The 24850-nt window shown below is 36.2% G+C and overlaps 1 protein-coding gene across 3 annotated transcripts; it reads right to left on the reverse strand.

Moving 5' to 3' along the window:
- Window positions 1-24390, reverse strand: LOC128679091 (HIRA-interacting protein 3-like). Of its 3 annotated transcripts, none has more exons than XR_008405718.1 (16): window positions 24190-24390; window positions 23897-24010; window positions 21896-22114; window positions 20857-21023; window positions 20208-20304; window positions 19741-19785; window positions 18670-18717; window positions 18070-18151; window positions 16861-16945; window positions 13888-14096; window positions 13051-13267; window positions 12393-12473; window positions 11006-11207; window positions 9759-9935; window positions 8097-8324; window positions 1-7447 (listed from the first exon to the last, which is right to left on the reverse strand). XR_008405718.1 is itself a non-coding variant. In XM_053761083.1 (16 exons), the coding sequence occupies exons 2-15, from the start codon at window positions 24000-24002 to the stop codon at window positions 8152-8154; spliced, it is 1902 nt and encodes a 633-aa protein (XP_053617058.1). In that variant the 5' UTR covers window positions 24003-24010; window positions 24190-24390; the 3' UTR covers window positions 1-7447. The 3 variants fall into 3 exon arrangements, 2 of the variants coding, with proteins under 2 accessions (XP_053617058.1, XP_053617057.1); XM_053761083.1 differs by having other exon boundaries at window positions 8152-8324; window positions 12399-12473; XM_053761082.1 differs by having other exon boundaries at window positions 8152-8324.
- Window positions 24391-24850: the final 460 nt, after the last annotated feature.

Consider the following 24850-nt stretch of genomic DNA (forward strand, 5'->3'; position numbering starts at 1 on the left):
TCATGTATACATAGATATTTTTATTTGAAAAATACTTCGTGTAGCTAAACTAATCACAATATGGCATTCTACGTCTGAAAAAATAATAAATTTTTACAAAAAATGTTAATGCAAAGTTACAGCGCGGTCACCATTACGTTATTACAGCCGCCATTTTGTCACAATCACTACCTATATACATCGTACACCAATTTTCATCCAATTACTCGTAATACAATTAAAAGCAGGTTTCGGAAAACTATGCATAATATGAGCGCGGCCTCAGTACTCCAACGCACCGTGCTCCGTCAACTGTATTGTAAGGAATAGTGAGACCGCGCTCTAACACATGAAATTTGAGTTTAAAACATATGTGACGTTCCACGGGCAAAGGCATGTTATGGTCATTGTTGTATGTATTTTTAGTTGTAGATCTGAAAAGTGTTTGAGTAAGAGATTACAGAATTATATCTTAGTAAAAATTACCACAAAATTACCTTTACCAATAGAACAATATAATATGTAAATAAAGTGCGTTCCCTAAATGAAACTGATCTTTTTTTATTATTTAACAACCAAATAAGCTTTAAATCACACCTATTATTGCTAGCCTTAAAACGGAAGATCCATCCCCACATCACAGCCATTTCAGGGACGTGACTGGACGACTCTAAAAATGTAATGATAAATAAATAAATATATTAGGACAAATCACACAGATTGAGCTAGCCCCAAAGTAAGTTCGAGACTTGTGTTATGGGATACTAAAACAACGATACTATATTTTATAACAAATACATATATAGATAAACATCCAAGACCCGAGCCAATCAGAAAAAGATAATTTTCCATCATGACCCGACCGGGGATCGAACCCGGGACCTCTCGGTTCAGTGGCAAGAATTTTACCACTGCGCCACCGAGGTCGTCGATATATTTTTAGACTCGTGAAATAAATGATTGTCATTACAATTTTTATTTCCATATATGTAATGTTACATTACATATATGAGAATAAAAATCATTTGTAACACGAGTCTCAAAATATATATAAAAATCATTTAAATCAGGCATTGCCCATATAGCAACAATTAATGTCTTAAAACAAACTTTAGGTTAAAGTATGTTTCGATTTACGTCCGTGCCCTTGTCGGAATTTTCCAGCCACGTCCCTGACGTGTAGACTTTTAATATTGAGGCGCCAATAGTTTAATCACACATTACGTTTAGGCCCTTATGTTATACTTTTGGACTTTACGACTAACAGTAGTGGATTAATTTTGACCAGTTTCTATAAATTGATGATGCCTTTTATTATTCCCGTGATCATGTCTTTTCAAGTCTTTTTAGAGGTTGCCTGTCTGCATGTATGAGTTAAATGAGGTCATACCAATAGGATTAATGTATTTTATAAATAAAGTTATCCCGTAGTACGCGTTTTCCTCATACATATCTGGGCAAAACAGCTATAACAATTAGAACAGATTAATGCACCACCGTTTTTGCAAAGTGATTTTCATTGAAAAGTGAGCTTTAGAGCGTTCTCTTTAGGCATATTTTACATCAGCAACACTTCAACTACATCGCTCTCAACCGGCAAGATGACGTTCATTAAAAATTAAGCTCTAAAGCGTCCACTGTAGACATACATTACATTGACAACAAATTAGCGAACTGCTCGCTCTCAGCTCTTCTGTTGTCAATGTAAAGTATGTCTACAGAGGACGCTTTAAAGCTCACTATGCAATGAACTTCATCTTGCCGGGTGAGAGGTGTGTTAGAAATGCGCTATTTTTCTTAGGAGTCTTATTATCTTAGGAGGCACACAGCGACCTGACCGCTAATATGTTGTCAAAGTAAATTATGTCTACAGAAGACGCTCCTAAAGCTCATATTTCAACGAACAAAGTTTTGCTAGTCGCGAGCGGTGTGATGTAAATCGGCTGAATTGGTTTTACCCGCTTTTATGTTAATACGATCAATTTGAAAATACTATTGGAACAAGATATCCCAACACTCGTGTTGAATATTAAAACTATCAGAGTAACCTGCTTATTGCTTATAGATCAGTGAAGTTTGGGTACAAATTCCTATTTTTTTCTTGACCCAGAACGTCACATTGGCAAAATGTCACTTTCTCAAAATATCATTTTCGCAAAAGTTAATTTAAAAATTTTCTTAAAATGTCTTTTTTTGCTAACTTTTTGCCAAAGTCAGACATTGTGAAAATGCGAAAGTGACGAAAATTTTTTAAGGTGTCATTTTGCGAAAATGACAGTCTACGCCAAGACATTCCTAATAATTCTACACACCCGCTACTGCGCAATCTAGATTAAAAATAAAAAAATAAATTCAATTTATGCCCCATTTATTGGCAAGGTAATAATATGCTGACGTTTATAAATAAAGTATAAGGTATGTCGGTGAAAAGCATTATTCTTAAGCTAATTATTACAATATTTAGTATATAGTTGACTACAACTCGACCATTTCAAAAAGGCCACAAGGCCGCTATATTCTTGAAGGGAATAATAAAAATTCTAGCCGGCCTTGTTAAATTGGTCGAATAATAATGTTTCTTTATGGTAAAACAAACACATCTAAACATATCTTACAAATACAAATATCTATTATTTCTTAAATGATAATAAACTTAGGTCTAACGCTACAACTAATATGTACAATTTTCAATAATATAAAAAATGATATTGTGATTTCGCATTTTCCTATCATACAATACATAAACACGCACGTGACTCAATAATTTTGCCTTGTCGCAATCAAATCTTGTCGAGATACACAAAAACCATGCCCATGAAGCCTATTATGACAATCTAGAACCTTCGAAACCCTTTTCATATTAAGTAAAAATGAGCATTAATTTTACCAATACAGTTACTTAATTAAGATAGATTTCAAATTTCATTTTTAACAAGAATTTCGTGAAAATGAAATAGGGATTCTCTTTCGGCAATAATTTTAAAATATAATTAGGCTCGCTGCTTTATTCGCCTCCGTTTCATTATAAATTATATTTCAACATACACTCGCAAGTAACATGTAGAAGGCTTCTAATATTGACACAACTTTCTAGGCAATGCCAATGTTTGCAATAGCAATAGCAAACATTGGTATTGCCAAGAAAGTTGTGTCATTCCACGCAATGATAGAGAGAGAATGAGATTGTGGAATACGAAATTTTTAATGGAAATCTATTTACCCCGTTAGTCATATAAAAGTTGCTAATATAAGTTTTGTCACTATAACGCACTTTATATTTGCCATTGACAGAGACAAAACATAAGGTACGTATGTTCATACTTTAGCTTAAAGTATGTTTTAACTTTTCTTATTAACAGGGTTAGGTAATATATTATTGGTTTTTGCGATATGTATAGTGCGAGTTTTCATTTTCGATCGCGTTTACTTGCACCGACAAACCAGTTTACTATATGTAAAACACGCCACAATGCTACGCTGTGATTGGTTGGTCACTTGTCAAAATCAAATTACTGCGTACTAACTGACAGATGTCAGGTCCAACTCCCCAATCGCGCTAATAATTTTCGAATCATAGCTCAACCTTGATCGCTCCGTTATTTTTTCAACATTCCGGCGTCGCAAAAATATTTTAACAGATTCTCGGATCGTAACTGAACCGTTAACCAACGTTATCGTTGTCAAGTTTCGAAGAGAAACGGGGAAAAAAATGCCAGAATCTAAGAGGTTCCATTGCGATGCAGCTGAAGTCATTAGCGCAATTGGGCTATTGCAATCTGGTGGCGGAAAACTTTTCATTTCGAGTGAGCTAATTGCTAACACTAGTGTCAGATTTTGTTCAAACCGCCAACTAAAGGCGTCTAACATAACTTTTAGAAATCATTGAAAACCCTTATCGAATGCTCGCACTAAGTCGGTGTTACTGTTCAAACGTGCCTTCAAGTTATTTTGTTTTTAATTGAGATTCATCATCCATTAATTATTATTGGATGCAAGAATTATGTATTGTGTGTATTAAAAAACAAAAAAAAATGATATTAGGTTGATATTATATTTGAATAAAAATACTAACTCAAAAGTGATGATTATACTTTATGATGTCCAAATATGAGGAGTTTAACCGCTAAACACATCGTTATAAAAACAGTTTATCAAAAACGTTGTTTTCAACATTTAGGGAAACTTAAGTCGTTGTGGTAATTTATATTTGTAATAAATGCTTGTTTGACACTTAATAGTTGTTTTAATAATATTTTTTAGTTAGAAAGTATTGCAAGCCAATTTTTAAAATATTAAAAACGTAACTTTATTTTTCTAATTTTTATTAGTTGATATTCTGAATCTAAAAAGGTTGTAAATAAAATCTTAAATATACGATTTAGAACCAATAAATAAAGACGATCTACAGCCAATTCGCTTCACATTGCAATTTTAACGCCATCTTTAATCGCTATATACAAAGCAGAAACGTTCGAATATAATTCTGTACAAAAATAAAGTAGGAAACATAATGTTTATGTATTTTTTTCCTCAATATATACACGACCTAAAATACCTAATGTTAAATTGTTGGTGTTACCAATTTATTATATTTTCATTAAAAACTAGAGTATAAAATTTGACTCCACTCAAAACTATTCACCTATTACATGTAAATAAATGAAAATTATATAGATATATGAACTCACACACATAGATTAGTTTACATTTATATTGTATTATAGGCACAAATGAACAATTATAAGTGCCGATTACAACAAGCGACGTTCTATCACTACCTTACATAGGCGAGGGATTTTAGTCCTACACTTCGTTCTAGATTCAAACGAATCCATTCACTCAATTAAAAAATCATTCCTTATATCACTCCAGTCCCTGCGACTTTATCATACTTATAATTAAGGTTCAAAATTCAACAGAACACGATGCGCCACTAACTGCCAGTATTTTTGAACTGTTCAAAATTCGAATAATTATAGAATAACAATGGAAGAGATCATAAAACTGCCACTTGACAGTGTTTGTGCATTGTTTTGCAACAACATTGCATTTTTTATTGTAATTTTAACACCGAACCAAGTCAGAATATAAATTCAGACTATCCGACATTAAAATTAACAGAAGTCAAAATATGAAAGAAAAAAGTGTCACGCGATTAAAACCATACAAATTAAATCATGCATAATTAATTTCAAGGGTACAATTTCAATTTACCATAGCGTTCTTTGACCTCTCTACTTCTACGATACAATTCTATCTACTATTTATAAATCCAAAGGTCTACACTTAGGGCTGTCACAAACGGTAGTCAGACAACATATTTTAATCAAAAAGTCTTATTCACAGATTTTTTATTAGTATTATAACTTTTTGGGAATAAAATATAGGTATATCTATTGTCGCAGCCCTATATAGCTACATAATTTCGAAACACCAACGCAATATTGTCTTTCGCGCACATTTCAAATCAGCATTAAAATATTGTTAAGGCTACGCACGCTTGTACACTTTATTGTAGGCAGTTATATCGATATACTAGACGGGAATATTCCCGGCATCGATTTAAAAAAAAAAACGCTGCTATTAAATATTAAAGCAAATTGTTTATTTCTAACACATATCAATTGAAAATAAATTGATTTAGCTTATGCCTTCATCAGCTGCATTAGTAAGACTTCTATGATATAAAATAATAAATGTACGAGCTACCTATATTTTGTAAATGCCATCTTCATAAATATGTACTTCAAGTAAATACTTATAAAAGTATTTTTGTGTTAATCAACACTGTTGAATTTGCGTCAAGGGACATACTTTAGCTTATCCCATTATAGTGTTTAAAATACGGACATTTTCTGTCACCAAATAATATTCAATTTTGACTGGTTATCAAATTTTATATCATTTTGAATGCCAAATTTTTTTAAATCTCCAACCTCATATGATTTTGTCAAATAGACAACGAAGCTAAAAGTATAAGCGAACTGATTTCTGTTAGAAAAAAACAAGTCCAAATTTTTGCCCGCGCTGCGATCAAACCCAGAACCTCCAGATAGCGAGCGTGGTGACCACTACGCGACGGAGGTCGTCTAACCTCTTTTGATTTTCACTATCGCCCTTTGTCTGTTTGACAAAGGCATAAGTTATTAAGAAATAGGGAACATTAATATGATACAGAGTGCAGCAACAGAAATAAGATGTAAACAGCGCTTTTGACAGTGACAATGACGTATGTCATTCAAAAGCGTAATGTCATCATTCGTGTCGCCCATGAAGCTGTAGATAATAAATACAGGAGCCAGCCCTACGAATATTATTGATGTAAGGTACATATTGCTACCTTTTTCATCTGTGACCCGACCTGAATTTCTTATGTATGGAGATATTTATTGCACATAATAAAAATAAAGTTAGAGTTACAATCTTGAAAAGTTATATGCGCAAAAGGAGACCTTATCGCTGTGAGTAATATGCAACCTATTGGAGAATTACAAGAATAGATTGAGTTTGAGCGGGTTAGTTTAAGATAAAAATACAATATACTCGTAATGATAGGTAGTTTAGCTATAACTTTCAACGTACAAGAGGGAGAATATACATCAAATGAAAGAGATAACAACATATGTAGCTTAAATCAAAATGTTCTGAGCAGTGTGGGTTCCAGTATCGCCGATAGCTTCACGATATCGCCATCTGGTGTAGCGTTCCGCGTAATATTAATTACAATAATTTGTGACGTTAAAATAGTTTCGTTCGTCAACAATTTCACGTGTAAACGTCAAGCACGCATTGATTTTACGACAAAATTTGATGTTGGTAGCAAATCGTCAAGTAAAAAAACATTTCAATTGCCTGCAAACTGTTTTAACAATATCTCGATAACGAGGAGGCTATCGGTTGATTGAATTTCATATTATAGTCTTGCATAATTTATAGAGACCATCGAGCGCTCAAATAAGTAAAAATCACATTGGTCAAGCGTTTTTTAACCGCTCTGGTTTGGTTGAAATAAAATTCTCTTCTTCATAATTAAATGTTGTTTGAATAGTTGTACATCTTTCAAGATTTGACGAATCAACACTAATAAACTGCTTGACCAATAACACTTGACGATAAATCATAATATAACGAATGTCACAATTCACGACTGAACGAAAAATGCAGCAGTTAAAAATTTACACGTGAAAATTTCGACGAACGAATTTGTATATTATGATTTTTTCATGTCACTAGTCTCCTAATAACGATTAGGCTTGCCCTAGAAGAAATTACGCAGGAAATTAAAAAAAAAATACGCAATACTTCTTTCAATATCGTTCGGATTTGTATACAATAAAATGCCGCGTGCTCACCGTAGACCTATATTAGTAGGAAAAGGCCCGTCGAAGCACTTTCTAGGGGTCGCTAGTCCGTTCACTGCCTAACTTGCCACATACATAGTTCACCAGGCAGAGAAGTGGAGGATTACCTGGAAATAAAATAAGTTTGTTATATAAAAAAAAAGTTACTTTTAGGAGTCTTGTCCGTGTTATATTATAAATAATTATACTCGGTATTTAACAGCTCATGTGCGTAGACATACTTTTGTCATAAGCTTAATAAAAGCTTGAAAGTTTGACATTAATTTTACATAGACTACATCATGGAAAAAATAACTGTTGCCTTGAAGCGGGTGAGGCCGCGGGCAAAAGCTAGTTTATATATAATAGTATATATACAGGGTTACTGGTATCTAACGTATAATCTTCTAAAGGCGCATAAGGCACATACAGACTATCATCTTTTGTTCGACGACTTTTGTCTAAATGTAATAAATATAGAAATTTTCCTTTTTAGTTTTAATGTCGTTTCTATAAATGTTAACTTTATGTTCGATTCCGCTACATAACGCTACTGTACTGTCCCGTGTTTCTTGGATATTACATAGAGTTAAGGTATGTAGAATCGCAAATAAGATTGAATTTGTTTTTATACGAATTACAAAAAAAAACTACGAAAAGTCGTAGAACAAAAGATGTCAGTCTCTATGTACCATATACGCTAGATACCAGTAACCAACAAGTATACTCAACAAATCGTCTTTTTGACAAGAACAAAAGTTGCCCGTTTTGATGTACCCAATTGGTCTTCGGGTGGTTTTCCTGTGTATATAGCGGGCGTGGTGTCACTCGCCTAGTCCTCGTCGGAGTCGTCGTTGACGCTGGACCTGAGCTTGGAGAGCGTGCGACGGGCGGAGGGCGTGTCGTCCTCCTCGTCGGAGGAGATCACGATGTGCTTGCGCGGCGCCACGCCCGTCGCGCCGCGCGTCATGCGCCGCGCCGTCGGCGCCGCCTCGCCTTCCGCACCTGACCACGCCAGAGAATAGGCCACTTGACGACGTCAAACAATCGTGAAAGAAAATTGTATAAAATTGAACCTTCTACGACCTTCATTTTTGACGACCTCGGTGGCGCAGTGGTAAGGTTCTTGCCACTGAACCGAGAGGTCCCGGGTTCGATCCCCGGTCGGGTCATGATGGAAAATGATCTTTTTCTGGATTGGCCCGGGTCTTGGATGTTTATTTGTATATGTATTTGTTATAAAATATAGTATCGTTGAGTTAGTATCCCATAACACAAGTCTCGAACTTACTTTGCGGCTAGCTCAATTTGTGTAATATTTATTCTACGCCTGACACGGGCAAGTACAATCATTTAATAATAAAAAATATGTATAATCTAACTAAAATAATATAATATTTAGAATCATTACGATAGTAGGGAGTATTAATGCACATTTATCCCGCCAGAGTAAAGCACTGTATGTTAGATACACAAAAGCTTTGCCGCCTTTTGCTATGTCGATTAAAACGCTTATTTTAGAGTACTTTATTGTAAGCATTCGTTTTTGAAATTATACAACAATGTAGCATATTGGGAAATGCCGTGTGCCGAAATATTGGGAAAAAAAGTTTTCCATAGTTAAAAAAAACTTCTAAAACTATGGAATACGCCTCATGCTGTAAAATTTTCGAGCCAGTAAATGGTCGAAAAGAGGCTCGGAACACTTCACACGTGAAGACTTATTAAAATATGGATTTCATACAGATAAGATCTTCAATCAAAATCAAGTTTATATCAGTTTATGACCACAGTTGACCAAATAATGCAGATGATAACCTAAAATAATATTATTATTTTCAGGATAATCCATTAAATCTTTCCCTTTTCCTTTAAACTCGCACCACGATTGCGTAGAAAATATTTTTGGTCGTAAATCTGCAACAATATTGAAAATTGATGCTTTTTGCCTCCATTGGCAATGTTTTACCAGTTGTACCAGTAGCGCCATCTGCGTTGAGCTTTGCGTAATATACCCTATTATGATAAATACGAAGATTTAAACTTGGAAAGTCCATTTTCAATACGTATGAAAGCGAAAACTATCCTCTTTCCAAATTATTCTACGCTGTAAGTATTACAGTTTTCCATTACACAGTATCAGTCTACTAAACAGATAACGGTGGCCACCAAAATCTTCATAGTAGACAGTGATTACATTGTTTGTAATGGAGATTCCTTTATCTAATGTAGAATAATTTGGAAAGAGGATTTTTAATTGGTATAAATGTGATGGTGGCGCTAGTGTGCAGTTATGTATCACCTTGACGCGTGTCAATATGACTCACATTCCTCCTCTTTATGTGTAAATTTGGCTTCTTTATATTTCTCCTTCTTCCTTGTCAGTGTTGGCCTGCGCTTGCACTTCTTTTGTCAAGCGAGTGAGATAGAGAGACTCACCTTCCTCCTCTTTATGTTTAGCCTTGGCCTCGCGCTTGGACTGCTTCTCCTGCTCCTTCTTGTCTATCTTCGCCTGCTTGATCGCCTTGCACTTCTCTAGCGTGGGTTTCCCCTCAAGCCCCGCCTCCACCAGCAGGTCGAGCATCTTCTGCACTCGCTCTTTGTTCTTTGTACAGCCTGCGAAGTTATTTGATAGGATACAACATTAATTTGCTAGTATGTTGTATGTAAAATCTAAATTTAAAATGATAAAAACATTATAGACTAGCTGCGCCCCGGGGCTTCGCTCCCGTGGGAAATTCGGGAGAAAAAGTACCCTATGTGTTATTCCAGGTTATATTGTAAACGTGTACCAAATGTCATAACAATCGGCCCAGTAGATTTTGCGTTTTGGATCGGAGAGAAAACAATACTCAAAAATACTGGTTGCGTTGCGCTCCCGGTGCTTTTGGGATAGAAGTGACCTTCTTCCCGACTCAGCTGAAATCCTTGTACAGATTTATCAACTACTTACCACATTTTTAGTACTAGCTGTGGGATAAAAAGTACCCTATGTGTTATTCCAGGTTATATTGGAAACGTGTACCAAATGTCATAACAATCGGCCCAGTAGATTTTGCGTGAAAGAGTAACAAACATACACACATGCATCCTCACAAACTTTAGCATTTACAATATTAGTAGGATTCCATAGAACTAGAGAAAAGCCGAGGAAGAGATGGATGGAGTGCCTTCCGCAGGATATGGTTAAGAGAAATGTAACAGTTCGGTTAGCATAAGACAGGGAGAAGTGTAGGCTGACATGCTGTGCTGACTCCACATAAAGTGGGATGAGGGTATTCTAAAATTATAACGGCGTTATACGATTGTAGGGACCAAGTAAATTGGCTCTACTGTCTACTGTTGTACAAGCGGTGGTGGTGTAATGATTAAGACGCCCGCCTGTGGATCGAAAGGTTCCAGGTTCGAATCCTACTCGTGCCACATGAGTTTGTACACCAATCTGACTCGTGTATTACCACCACTTGATTCCGGTGAAGGAAAACATCGTGAGGAAACCTGCTGCACACTGGTTGATTATTAACTTATGTGTGGAATGGAGAATACAATGGCAAACCACTCCATTAAGAATGCCAAGCGAGTCGTTGTGTGTGTTTCATTCCACGTAATGACCACGACCCTCAGCCATGAGGAATACGACTGTGAAGAGAATCTACTGTTATATTGTTACTATCTCTGTGACTCACCTTCTACCAGCTTCTTATAATCGAACCGTATGCCCGCAGCCTTGCAGAACTTCTTCATATCAGTGATGCCCGGCTGCCTCAGCTCGGGGGGCACCGGGGGGCGCCCGCGGCGCTGGCCGGGGGTGCCCGGGGCGCTGGGGGCGCGCGGGCTGCTGTTCTTGGAGCCCTTCGGCCGCCCCGGACCGCGTTTTAAGGGGGCGTCCTGAGGACAACACGGGAATTTGTTACGTACGTTTTTTTTGTATTATCTGTATTATACAACAATACATGACAAAAGAACGTGCACAACAAGAAGGCAAATAAACAATGGCGGACTTATCCCGTGAAGGGATCTCTTCCATATTCGAGTAAAGGTGCATAATGGAGGAAAATCGTTTGACGTTTACGTGAAAATTATTATTATTATAGATGCTTTGTAAGAGTAATACTCCGTCGGGTACCTTTTCTCGTGGAACGTGACGTATTTTGTATTCTAGACTTTTTTTTATTTGTAATTAACTCAAGTTTCTTAAAATCATGGTAAAGTATTAACGCTGGCGAAGCTACATGCAGAGATAAGTTTTATTTATTTTTTTACGTTTAATATGTTAGTAGTTTAGTGGCCAGTGTCATAATTTGAAATTGCTAATATTCAAACTTTAAAAGGCTTCGGGGGCGTAATAGTTTTGTCAGATATTTTAAACGAGCCATTACTTTTTAAATTTATTTACCGTGACAATTTTGAAATAATTATAAGTATAAATGTTGAGAATCTTTTTGAAGACTACACCCGAAGGATATCAACACTATTTTTTTAATATATTTAATAATGCCTAAACTATTTATTTAAATAGGAAATCATTCGTGTTTGTATGCACTTTCTTGAAGAGGTTATCTTTTTAGAACTTTGGAAGTCAATGCAAGATATTTAAGTTAGGAACAGAATTTATTTTTCCAAAAAATTGACTATTCAAAAATCTTTCAGAATATAATATAATAGAATGAACACACCCGATCTTTTTGTCGCTTTTTATTATTTTATATAAACTTAACCGAATAAGTCGAACTTACTCAAATACACCGCTAAGGGAATTTTACCCCATAGTTTAATACACTCGTTAGTAAAAATGATAATTATGTTACAATGAAATGACAAAAATATTGCTCAAAAAATGATTTTAATATGGCTTATGATCCTGAAGCGTGCGATGACAAGCGAAAAAACCCCCGACCAGCAACAGGCTAAAGCGCTGTAAGCATAAAAACAAACACGAAAAAAAAAACAACAATACACAACAGTCTATTGGGCGCAACACTCCCTTCCGAAATATTAACCACTTAAGCGTACACTACTTAATATTAAGACTACAGCTAAAGCTACAGTGTTAGTATAAAAAGGGGAGGATACCCTTACGTCATCGCTATCTTCCGAGTCGCTCCCGGATTCGCCCGAAGAGTCTTCGTCCGATGAAGAGTCTACCGTTGTCACCTGAAATGTGGCGTGCTGGTAAGTAATATGGTTGAAATCGTGTTAAATTTTGTGCAATGAAAGTGCAAGGGGCAAGAAGTGCAAATAACACATTCGTCTTAGCTTATTTCTCGCTTCCGGTGAAAACATCGTGAATGGACGAATGAATGAAATGTTTACTCACTTGAAACAAATGAATGTTTTGTATAAATAGATCGTGTGACGAGGAGTGAGGAAACCTGAACTAGAGTTGATGATTTTAACATGTGAAATGGAGAAGCCATTTCGCTAGGTATGTGTGGCAATGGCAAACCATTTTTTTTATATAGCCTGTTTAAGTGTCCCAGTGCTGGGCAAAGGCCTCCCCATTCTGCTTCCATATACAAATAAATTTTCGAAAATTCTTCGTAAGAACGAAAGATGAAGACAGACTTTCGACAAAGAAGTCGTTTGATTTAAGCTATGTTTTGAACAGTATTATTAAATAAGAAAAATATTCATTTCATTCATTGAAAAAAAAAAAGTCGAGATTTTATTTTTTGCGACAAAAAATTACCTACTACGTACTAAAAGTTTACTCGACTTGTCCAATAATCACCTCACTAGATATAATCCCCCTGGCTTGCATCTTGGCCGCCGCGAGTTTGGCCGCGGCCGCCTTCTGCGCGGCAATGTGCGCCGCTTGCGTCGCCAGCTTCTCTCTCTCTGCGTTCGCGTCGTAATAGTTGAAGAGTACTTCCATTGATACTGGCACGTCTCCGAAGTATACCTCGTTTGGTATGTGCGAGGAGTCAAGGCAGTCGTCGCTCCATCGCCTATGATTCAAATGGATCAATGGACAACATCGGATGATCAAAATGTAGTTTTTTTTTTTTTTTTAATTCATTTGGCTACTTGACCGATATCAAAATTAAGTACGATAGCTTTAAGGTAAATGATAAATTTCTAATTTATCTTTTACATAAATGTATCAAGAAGCGGTGGTGGTGTAATGGTTAAAACGCCCGCCTGTGGATCGGAAGGTCCCAGATTCGAATGATACTCGTGCCACACGAGTTTGTATACTAATCTGATTCATATATAGTAGTTTTCATCGACCACCACTTGCTTCCGGTTAAGGAAAACATCGTGAGGAAACCTGCACATTGGTTGATTATTATTAACTTGTGAAATGGAGAAGGCAGTGGCAAACCACTCCATTAATAATGCCAAGAAACTTGATGTGTGTGTTTCATTCCACGTAATGACCACGACCCTCAGCCATGAGGAATACGACTATGAAAATCATGTGGCTCACACCACGGCATATGCTGAGCGGAGGACGTTATGTCTCAAGCATTACATTTATTTTTATTTGTACTGTGTGTACTAATATGTTTCAGCATATAAGCGTTTTTTCTTTCTTCTTTATCAATAAAAAAAATCAAAACCTTACCTTCTAAACTGTATGCCGGAAAAGTCCTTTCTGAACGGCCTGACCGCATACTGATAGCCGGGGGCGCGGGGGCGCACGAGGCCGGGGGGCGCGGGCGGGCGCGGCGCGGGCGCGCGCGGGGACCCCAGCCCGGCCGTCGCGGGCTTGGCGGGGGTGCCGGGGGGCTTCGGCTTGTTGGTGGAGCCTTTGGGCCGCCCGCGTTTCTTCGGCTGAAAGGTCAACATTGCCTTACGGGCTAATACGCGATGCTATACGATTCCACGCGTGGTAGATAGATGAAGTTATTGAAAATTGTGTTTATCAATGCCTAGCCTAGGTTATTTGTCCCTTAGTCGCATCGTACGACATCCACAGGATGATATAGTGTGATCTTATCTCTAAGGCGGAACCACACAACCACAAGGCGTATATTACAAGTTGTTAACTTCAGGAATGCTACGCTAAAAGAAGCGTCGCTTGTTTTATCGAATAAATTGTGACATGGTTTAATGTAGAAAAATGTTAGTGTGTTAGTTAAATAATTTATACAATAGACATTAGCCTATTAGTAGACCTCTGGACCAAACTAATGAGGAGACTCGACCCCAAATAAACTGAGAAAGGTGGTAGTTCTATCTCACTAATAGTTGGAGAATCGGCATGATGGGAAGTTTTCGGTAAATTCTAAAGAGATAAACTCCACCAAGCTTTTTATGACTAGCTGCGCCCCGGGGCTTAGCTCCCGTGGGAATTTCGGAATAAAAAGCACCCTGTGTGTTATTCCAGGTTATATTCTACCCGTGTACCAAATTTCATAACAATCGGTCCAGTAAATTTTGCGTAAAAGAATAACATATATATATACATATACATCCTCACAAACTTTAGCATTTATAATATTAGTAGAATGCTATAATTTTGTAACACTTTTTTAGCTTTTCATGTTACATCAATATAAAAAGTTCTATATAAAAAGCTGAAATGAAAGACAGTTTCAAACATATGACAAATCAACAAATCTTTAAGAATTATTGAGACGTAGGCTAAACAAAAACTATTAAACATAAATAAATAGAGTATTTTTTACAATGCACAAATTACATCAGCTTAATTCGCATGACAAAAGAAATCTATGTCAAAAAATAGTCTTTTTAATCTCCCATACAAATTGTATGATCACATGATCGCACCTAGTAAAGCAAAATCAAAATTGAATGTTATTCACTGTTAACATTTCTTAGCTGTATCACACATACAAAACATATTGTACAAATTTGTGCAATGTTCAAAATATTTCCATGTATAAACAGTCTATCTATAAAGAGCACAAAACAGATTAATAACAAAACATTTTTTTTTTACTATAGCAATACCACAAACAACAAATGGAATGGTCAAGATTGGTTGATAAACACCCAGTGTTGCCAGCAAAGACCAAACAACGCCCTTATATATTCTACTGCGTAAACAGTAGATTATTTTACTGTATAAATAGTAGAATATAAACAAGGGCGCTGTGAATGTGTGTGTGTGTGTTTCTATAAAGACAGACTGTAAATATCACATAATCATTAACGATAAAACATTGGTGGTTCCTAGAAAAAAAAAGTACACAAAAATGTCCCGTCCGTTTATTTCGGAAGAGAGAACCGTGCCCATTGGATAGCGAAACATTAAAATACATCTTTTAGATGAAATATACAGAACATAGTGATTTTAGAATGAATATTATTGTACCAAGTGTACTATTTGAATTTTAAAATGCTAAAACATAATTGTACTCAAAATTTAATCATTACTAGTGGCCCGTCCCGGATTAGCTCGGGTAAAACCATAATAAATCATACAACTAAAACTTCCTTAGAAATCAAACTATTAATGAAAACAGCAAAAAACCCGTCCAGTACTATTATAATATGTAAGGACTAGCTGCGCTGGACTTGCTTTGGGGCTATATTCCGTTGGGAAATTCAGGATAAAATATACCTTATGCTATATTTCAGGATAAATTATATTCTGCCTGTGTACCAAATTTCACCGAAATCTGTCCAGTGGATTTGCGTCATCGAGTAACAAACATACTCTTCCGCAGTTATTATATTTTGTAATATTAGTGGGATTGACTTCGTGTGTTACACTATATAAATTCGATTAGAATAGATATTTTTATATAAGTATTTCCGAAAACTCATCTAAGGCAGAATATACTTGACACTATCACTGCATAGCACAAACAAAGTTGCCTTCCGCGTCCGTCGGCTTATAAGCTTTCTAACCAGGCAATGGATTAAAATCCATTTATGTCTATATCCGAATAGTTATTTTCTCGTGCGAAGCTGGGTCGCTAATCTATACTATTTTTATAAAGAGGTATTGATGATTTTGTATGTTTGAGGCGGGTAATCTCCGAAACTATCGGACCGATTACAAAAATTCTTTCACTATATTTTATCTCAAAACTCCCACGGAAGCGAAGCCCCGGGCTAGTCTATACTATTTTTATAAAGAGGTAAGTATTGTGAGTTCGTATGTTTGAGGCGGGTAATTTCCGAAAGTACCGAACCGATTTCAAAAATTCTTTCACTCTGTTAGAAAGGTAATCCAAGATTGCAATAGGCTATATTTTATCTCAAAATTCTCAGGGGAGCGAAGCCCCGGGCAGAATCTAGTATTACATATTCAACGATCTCGGTGGCGCAGTGGTAAACTGCTTGCCTCTGAACCGAGAGGTCCCGGGTTCGACCCCCGGTCGGGTCACGATGAAAAATGATCTTTTTCTGATTAGCCCGAATCTTGGATGTTTATCTATATATTATTTGTTATAAAATATAGTATCGTTGAGTTAGTATCCCATAACACAAGTCTCAAACTTACTTTAGGGCTAGCTGAATCTGTATGATTTGTCCTAATATATTTATTTATTTACATATACAGATCATCCAATCTATCTCTGTGTTCTGTATATATGAAATAATAAAACTATTTTACACTCACCTCTGAGCTGGGTGTGGTCGCTTTGCTCGGGGTGGACACAGACTTGTTCAGCTCCGGACTGCTAAATGGTTTCCTTTCTTCCGCACTGTGAAAACGGAAAACTATATATTTACATCATCTATACATACATAATATACATATAATAAAACTGTAAATGTAAGAGGAAGTATGAAAGTAGCACCAGTTAATGAGAAATTACATAGTTATAGGTCAGGCTGGTACGGGCATATTTTAAGAAGAGATGAAAATCACGTCACTCAAAGGGCATTAAAGATGGAAGTAAAGGGTTCCAGGAATAGAGGAAGACCTAAGAAGAAATGGATGGAGTGTCAAGGATAGTATGAACAAAAAAGGAGTATCAATGGATATGGCAAAAGACAGAACAAAATGGAAGGAACTCACATACTGTGCCGACCTGTGAGTGGGGTAAGGTCAAGAAGAAGAAGAATAAAACTGTAAATGGGCTATATGTCTGTACATAGGAGATATTATAGAAAAATAAATATGTGTGAACTAATAGAAGCTAAAACCTTTTTTTTATTTTTGTCTCTGTATATTTGTTCGCGCGTCACGCATAAACTACTGGATAGAATTGGATGCGGTTTTCTCAGTTGTATAGCGGATGGTCTCACTTTAAAATCTCGTATAGGTGCCAAAACAATTATTTTTTTTCATTTGTGTCTCTGTATATTTGTTCGCGCATACGCAAAAACTACTGAATATAATTGAATGCGGTTTTCTCAGTTGTATAGCGGATGGTCTCACTTTAAAATCGTGTATAGGTTTTATCGCCATATATTGCTTAGAACCCGAGATATTGACAATAATAAGTTATGAGCGCGGGCGCACGAATTAAATGAGGCCAAAATATATTATACTTAATATATTTTGGCCGCGTTTGATTCGCTATGCTACTGCATAGCGTAGCATTTCTTAATAATAACAATGATGTAAATTCGTCCTCCTAATTTTTAATATATGTATAAGACCTCTATATTTGTTAATTGACGTCCTTGGAGAAAAGGCTGCGGTGATTGGCGCAAATGCAAAAAAAGATTTCTACGCAGGTACATCGGTGTAACTTATAAAAGTGTAGTAGTAATGTACATGGCACCGTAGCTTATCAACAGGTGAACCGATTTGGATGCGGTTTTTTATTATGTTGCTAATTGATAAAACTGGTGTTGGAGTATTAAGATATAAACTTACGGCTTGTCTCCAGCTGGTTTGGGTTCCGTAGAAATGGGAGCGATCCCCGCCGCCTCCGAGGAACCCTCCGGCTTACTGGCTTCTGTTCAAATACGTCGCAAAAGTTAGAAGTATTGTAATATTTGACTCGGTGGTCGAAATTGGAAATTTTCTAAATCCAATTAGAAAATTCATTTTAAGCTACGAATATTCTATGTAACATTTGACGTGCAACATATAATCTATGTCACTCATTACCATTGACTCGAGTGAAATAGCACATAGTCGTTCTCACTCATGCAAATTGTAATGAAAAGGAAAGAACGATATGTTACGCGTCAAATGTTCCCTAGTGTATACGTGGCTTTATTTAACAGTAGCAACGACCAGAACCAATGACTTAATGGAGTTTAATTTCAATTTTATTCATCATCGTTCCACAATGTTTCTAATAACATATTGTGACATATCACTATTACGTTTATGTAGTGAGATATGGACCAAAAACATTTTAACATAAAAAGGATTTCAATTTTTTATAGATATATATTCCCTAACAAGCAGTCGTAGCCGCGGGCCTTAGTTCTTATCAAAAATATAAAATCTTCAATTGTCAAATACCTGCAGGTTTATCTCCCGGTTTTCCTTCGCCGGATTGACCGCCGTCATCTGTGTAAAAATGATATAAAAATTTAAATCTATACTATTATTATAAAGAGGTAAGCGTTGGTGAGTTTGTATGTTTGAGGTGGGTAATCTCCAATCGAAACTACAGAATCGATTTCAAAAATTCTTTCACCAAGGTACATTATCCAAGATTGCCATAGGCTATATTTTATCTCGTAATTCCCACGGGAGCGAAGCCCAGGGCAACATCTAGTCTTATAATAAATAAACAATAATCGGCAAACTACAATATAACTCTAAATTGCAAACTGCTCTAGTGAATAATTCGAAATTTTCATTTTTGAGGTATCCACTACTCAAAAAGTTGTAAAAATGTAATCCTTATACGAGTAGGATCACTTGTCCGTCTGTCAAGATTCCATATCTCAAGAACGTAGCGAAGCGAATTTTACATACATATTTGAACTTTTGAAATTTATTTCAACAACCATTTAACTCTTATCACAGGTGGCTAAATCCATTTATATCTTGTGGACAAGCATTATGAAAGCTAGATAAGTTTGTATTAGAGATCCCCCATGAGGCTGACATAATCACACAAAGTGCACTGAAGCCTTGTCAAAAATTTAGAAAAATAAAAACCATTCAACTCATTAAACTTTATTTAACATCCAGCCACTTGCCCGACGTCGACCCTCTTTGGGGATGTTATTGTAGCCCATCAGTTAACAAGGCTACGTGTCCTTTAATCGCCTAGTATGACATCCAAGTGGAGTAGTGATAAATAGGATAGAACTATAAACAGGGCGGAAGCTTATCTCTCAAACTCTTTTGTACATATCACTACACAGTACAAAACTAAAGTAGCTTCCCGCTGTCTGTCCCTATGTATACTTAGATATTTAAAACAACGCAACAGATTTCGATGCAAGTTTTTTTTAATAGATAGACTGATTCAAAAGGAAGGTTTATATGGACATAACAATATGCAATATGTATATATTGCACTTGTGCGAAGCCGGGGCTGGCCATTAGTCTGAAATATAAAAAACAAAAAAGCTTTACCTTTATTGATTTGATCAGCTGATTTGTGAAGGTCTTTCGGTGGTTCTGAAAGATAATTATCATTTAATTGGATTTGTTATACAGGGGTGTTATAAGTTTAACGTGTCTATCTGTGTATCTGTCTGTGTCATCGTAGCTCCGAAACGGATGAACAGATTTTCGTTTAGATTTTTTTTGTGTCATAGATAGATTTATCCCGAGTGTTCTTAGCCATGTTTCATGAAAATCGGTTCCGCCGTTCAAAGGTTGTAGCGAAATTAATATTGAAAGTTAGATATTTTTTTAATTTGTCTAAAAAATACACTTGTTACCCGAGCGAAGCCGGGACGGGGCGCTAGTTCGTAAGTAAATGCTTTCTTTCTTTCTCTGATGAAAATAAAGGCTTGTGTTAAAAATGTATTTTTTTGTGCAAATAACTTTGTGTGAAATTTTTGTTTTTTCAACAATTTGTGAATGTGAATGTTTACCGATGGTGTTGTCGGTCTGGTGAGGGCGGTGCGCGAGGTCGTCGGGCTTGAAGATGTCCGTCTTTATCTTGATCTTCGGCTGATCCAGGTCCCCGCCCTGGTGCCCACAACACGTTATATATTTGGCTAGATTCGTCATTTACAAACATGTTTATACGACACTATCATATACCGACCATGGTTAAAGTTGGGTATAGGTTGACGAATTAGATTAACATAGGATGAAAGGTCGAAAATTAAGATTAGGGTTTTGAAAGCATGATATGTCTTTTCGAAATCCTTATGATTAGGCATTTCATTTTAAATCCGAATTGTAGTGTAATGTAGAAAAAAATGTTTTTTCTCTTCAAATAATGACATTTTTTTAACATCATCTAAGAATACTTGGGCGGTCAAGGCGATTCTAACGAGAACACTTGGAAGTATTTTCATATCAAGATCCATAGCATTTCCATGGAAAGTCAAATCAAATCATTTATTCAGAAATTAGACGTTCACAGGCGCTTTTTCAGATTTTTACAGCTACAAACTACCTACGGGCATTTCGGAACGGAATACTGAAAGAAACTAATTTAAACAGTGTCATTAAAATCCTCTTAGTTCCCGGTTTAAATACGCGTGACAAAACAGCCTCAAAATTTCCTCTCACCATGATATCAGGGTCCGGATGAGGCCTCTTCTGCGAGTCAGTGGGCTCCAGCTTGATCTCCGGCTTGAGCTGCTTCACGTCCAGCTTCTGCGGATCCAGAGGGGGCAGCAGGTGCGTCTGCCCGCTCCACGCCGGCTTGTGCACGGCCACGTCCGCGTAGCCTTGGACTGCGGCCATTGAAATTGCAATCCATTAATTATGTCATTAATTTTGTACTAGCTTTTGTCCGCGAAAATTTCCCACGGGAACAGTTATTTTTCCAAGATGGGTAGGTATATATGTCTTTATTTATCCATATTTCAAACTATATTTATGCAAAATTTCAAGCAGATTGGTCGAGTAGACCGTGAAGAGAAGGCTGCGGTGAAGTTTGTTGCACCACTTCTTCTTCACCTGCGCTTTGGAAGTCGGCAGTAGACTTAGTTTAAGTAATTTTTTGACGTCAATAAATGATGTATATCATCCTTAATTGAATAAAGAATTTTGAATTTGAAAGAGGTAACAAACAAACTTACTTTCGCATTATTAGTTAGTATACCCGCGTGTTTTGTCAATAAAATAATTTTATAACAAGCGATATCGATAAAAACTCTCTCATCTGAGCGTTGTCCGGTTCTCAGCCATTGAGCGTCGGAGCCCAGGGTCCGCTTTCCTACTTTTTCGTCTTCACTTCGCACGAACGTCGGCATACCTAGTTTTCAGATCATTTGCACGAATATTATTAAGTTGTAATGAATAAACTCAAAACTGTTGGAGACCGATTTTATTAAAAAATGGCACAGAGATAGACGAAACGTTCAGGAGTAACATAGAGGCTTATGGTTTTACTTTCCTTATGATATTAGACGAGCGAAGAGGAGACGGCCCACTAATTAAATAAATATAAATATATTAGGACAAATCATACAGAGCTAGCCCCAAAATAAGTTGAGAGACTTGTGTTACGGGACCCAACCGGGGATCGAACCCGGGACCTCTCGGTTCAGTGGCAAGAACTTTACCACTGCGCCACCGAGGTCGTCAATACATGAATACTCACAGTATTTCCCCATATGGGTCTGCGGCATGTGCAGCTGCTGCGGCTGCTGGAAGCTCTGGTGGTGGGGGTAGTTCTGGTGCGCGGGCGGCGCGTACGACAGGTTCTGCGGGGCGTAGCCTCCGGGCGGCGGCGGGCCGTACGCCGCGAACGCGTCCGGCGGCGGGTAGTGCGTGTTGTACGCCCCCGCGTACGGCTGGTAGGGAATCTGGTGGCCATTGTCTGAAACATTGACATCAATTAAGCCTATTTTATTTATTAAACGACAGGTATTAAACGCACAAATACATATAAAATTAGACATATTTATGCTTTTTTTATATAGGTAAGTAGTCATAGAAGTCATGTCAGATGCCTTTAAGCAACTTGATTAATATGTGAAACCAGTGTTAGCAATAACACACACAATTAAGACTTATTTTTTTGTAAGTGTTTTTTTTTGCATACTCCGTGTGATGCTAAGTTTGACTGGTAGGTAATGCTATTTGCATGAAGTACTTTAATACTTTTACACATTGTTTTTTGTGCAATTTAGTCTCAATAAAAACAATTGAGACCATAACCTGTTCAGGTAGGGTATTTTTGAATTCACAACACTGAGAATTTATTTTTGAAATAATTTCTTTCACAGAAACAATTGATGGATACATAATTATGACAAAATTAATAGACCTCTTATTCATATAAAAAAGTTAATGCACTCTAAGCTTATTTTTTTGTCACAATCACACTTTACAATATTTGACATTAACAGAAAGAGACAAAACATACTTTAGCATGAAGCATGCTTTAAATTTTATATTATTTGAAACACCAGTGAAAAAATTATGTGATAGTGACAATACAAGTACTTTCAAAGATATGACAAAAATAAATTCACACAATTTTAAACTCTACTTTACTACTCTAAAGTGATGTCACAATTGAGTAATAGTGAAAAAAGCTATGTTTGTTTGACATCTACCTTAAATATGGTTTTTATGCTGATGACATCTTAATAAAGTTTTAGTATTTGATGGTTGAGTTTATTTAAAAAAAAAATAAAATTGACTTTCTAACTTTAAATGTATGTATAATAATGATCCATTCTTTTTCTTTTATTTAGGTAAACAAACAATGACATAATACAATTATGACAAAGATCTTAAATATATCCATTTTATCAAGAGCATACATATCATTTGAAATTCTCTGACCTTGTCATTTACTCTATTGATATGGTGAATAAATTTGATCAATATAGTAGCCAGATTAAAAAAAATTACAATTATGTAAAATTTCTTCTCAATCATATTCTCTCCCTCCATCTACGCAAAGATATGAAACTTTGAAGATTTCGCTGTGATTTTAAAACTGGCATCATGTAACATCAACCTTCTTCGAAGGCTATTGATGTGTGTCAGCTGCCAAGACTATGTATCCTGACTCCACATGTTCCAAGTTCATAGTACAAGCTAAAAGTAAACTTATTTAATTCATTGTTACACAATCTTATGTAATAAAAAGATTAAATACAGGAATAAATTAACATTTTATAGTTAGGTATGTCAACTGTGATTTGCCAAACTGGCACATTTAATTTCATTGGATCTCCATAGAAGGATTGAAGTTTAAAAATTGACATTTAAATATGAGTCTGGTGGCCAGTGAAAAAATTATTATTGTATAACTAAAACTTTTTAAAAGTTTTAAAAATAATGAACAAAACATAATTAAATATGACAACAATAACAATGAGGAAATTGTGATATTCACAATATTTGTATGAAAAATCGGCTGAGGCTTCCATAAATTTGGCTAATGAAAACTTTCAAGTATGTTTGCAATTAGTGAAGTGATCGAAACAGGCCTTTCACGCATTTTCTTGCAAAATATGTGCGATACTGTCGTTTCATGATCTCACCATTCTCAGCGCGCGAGCGGCGCTTATCAAATCACTCGCGAGTGCGCACTCCTCGCACGTTATTCCCGCCATTTATCGCCACTATCACTTCAAAAACTCACCAATATAATTGAGCGGTAAACCATTCCCTTGCACAACTCCATGGCCCGGCTCGCCCTCCATTCGCAACCGCTTCTGATTCATGGCTCTGTCAGCTTCATAATTCATCTCGGTAACTAAAAAGAAACGCCTCTATGTAATACGCAAACTATTAATTCTTTAAGACACATTTCCACACGAATATTCCAAATAATTATCAATCGACACACAGATCTTCGCAAACTGTGACAGACGCCAACCGGACGCTAGCACAAAACACAGGTTATATGCTTAGCAAAAGCAAACACAAGCGTACCTTTGTTGGTCACTGATTGTTATTGATTTTAGTTAATAGAAGCACTTAGAGCACTCCCTGTAATAAGTTTGAGCATAATAACGCACGATATGAAGTCAAAATAACTGTTGCATACAAAATATGCATTAAATTATCGGCCTAATGACAGTAAAATTAGAAAAAAATACAAGTGAAGCGCACTGGAGACGGAGTTCATTTATTTTTTTTCTCATTCTTTCTTGCGAGGGATGCGCAATTCAAGTTTTAAAGTTATCGAATAGATTTACGATAGTTCATTCGATTATGAACGTGTAGATTTAATTCTTTTACAAGTAGATAGGTATGAAATATAATAAATGCCCTGGCAAAAATTTTGTCCATTTCTCTATTTGATTAGTGATAAGTACTAAGTGTAATGTAAGTACAAGTTGTAAGAAGATACATAATCTGGATAGGCACTGGTTAGTATGTGTAAAGGAAAGGTAGTTGTGATATGTGTAAAGGAAAACCCGGTCCGCATTTTCTTTATGAGAGTTTTATGTAGAAATACTCGAACTCACACTATTCACTGCCAGTCCAGATTAAGTATTTAAGTTGCGTTTTGATATTGTCTACTTTAAAATTTTCTTTGACCATAGCTGTTTGTTGTAGTAAGCAAACTCAGTATTTCAGATTTTCAATT

This window comes from Plodia interpunctella, chromosome 21 (genome assembly GCF_027563975.2).
Source record: "Plodia interpunctella isolate USDA-ARS_2022_Savannah chromosome 21, ilPloInte3.2, whole genome shotgun sequence".
Classification (NCBI taxonomy): Eukaryota; Metazoa; Arthropoda; class Insecta; order Lepidoptera; family Pyralidae; genus Plodia; species Plodia interpunctella.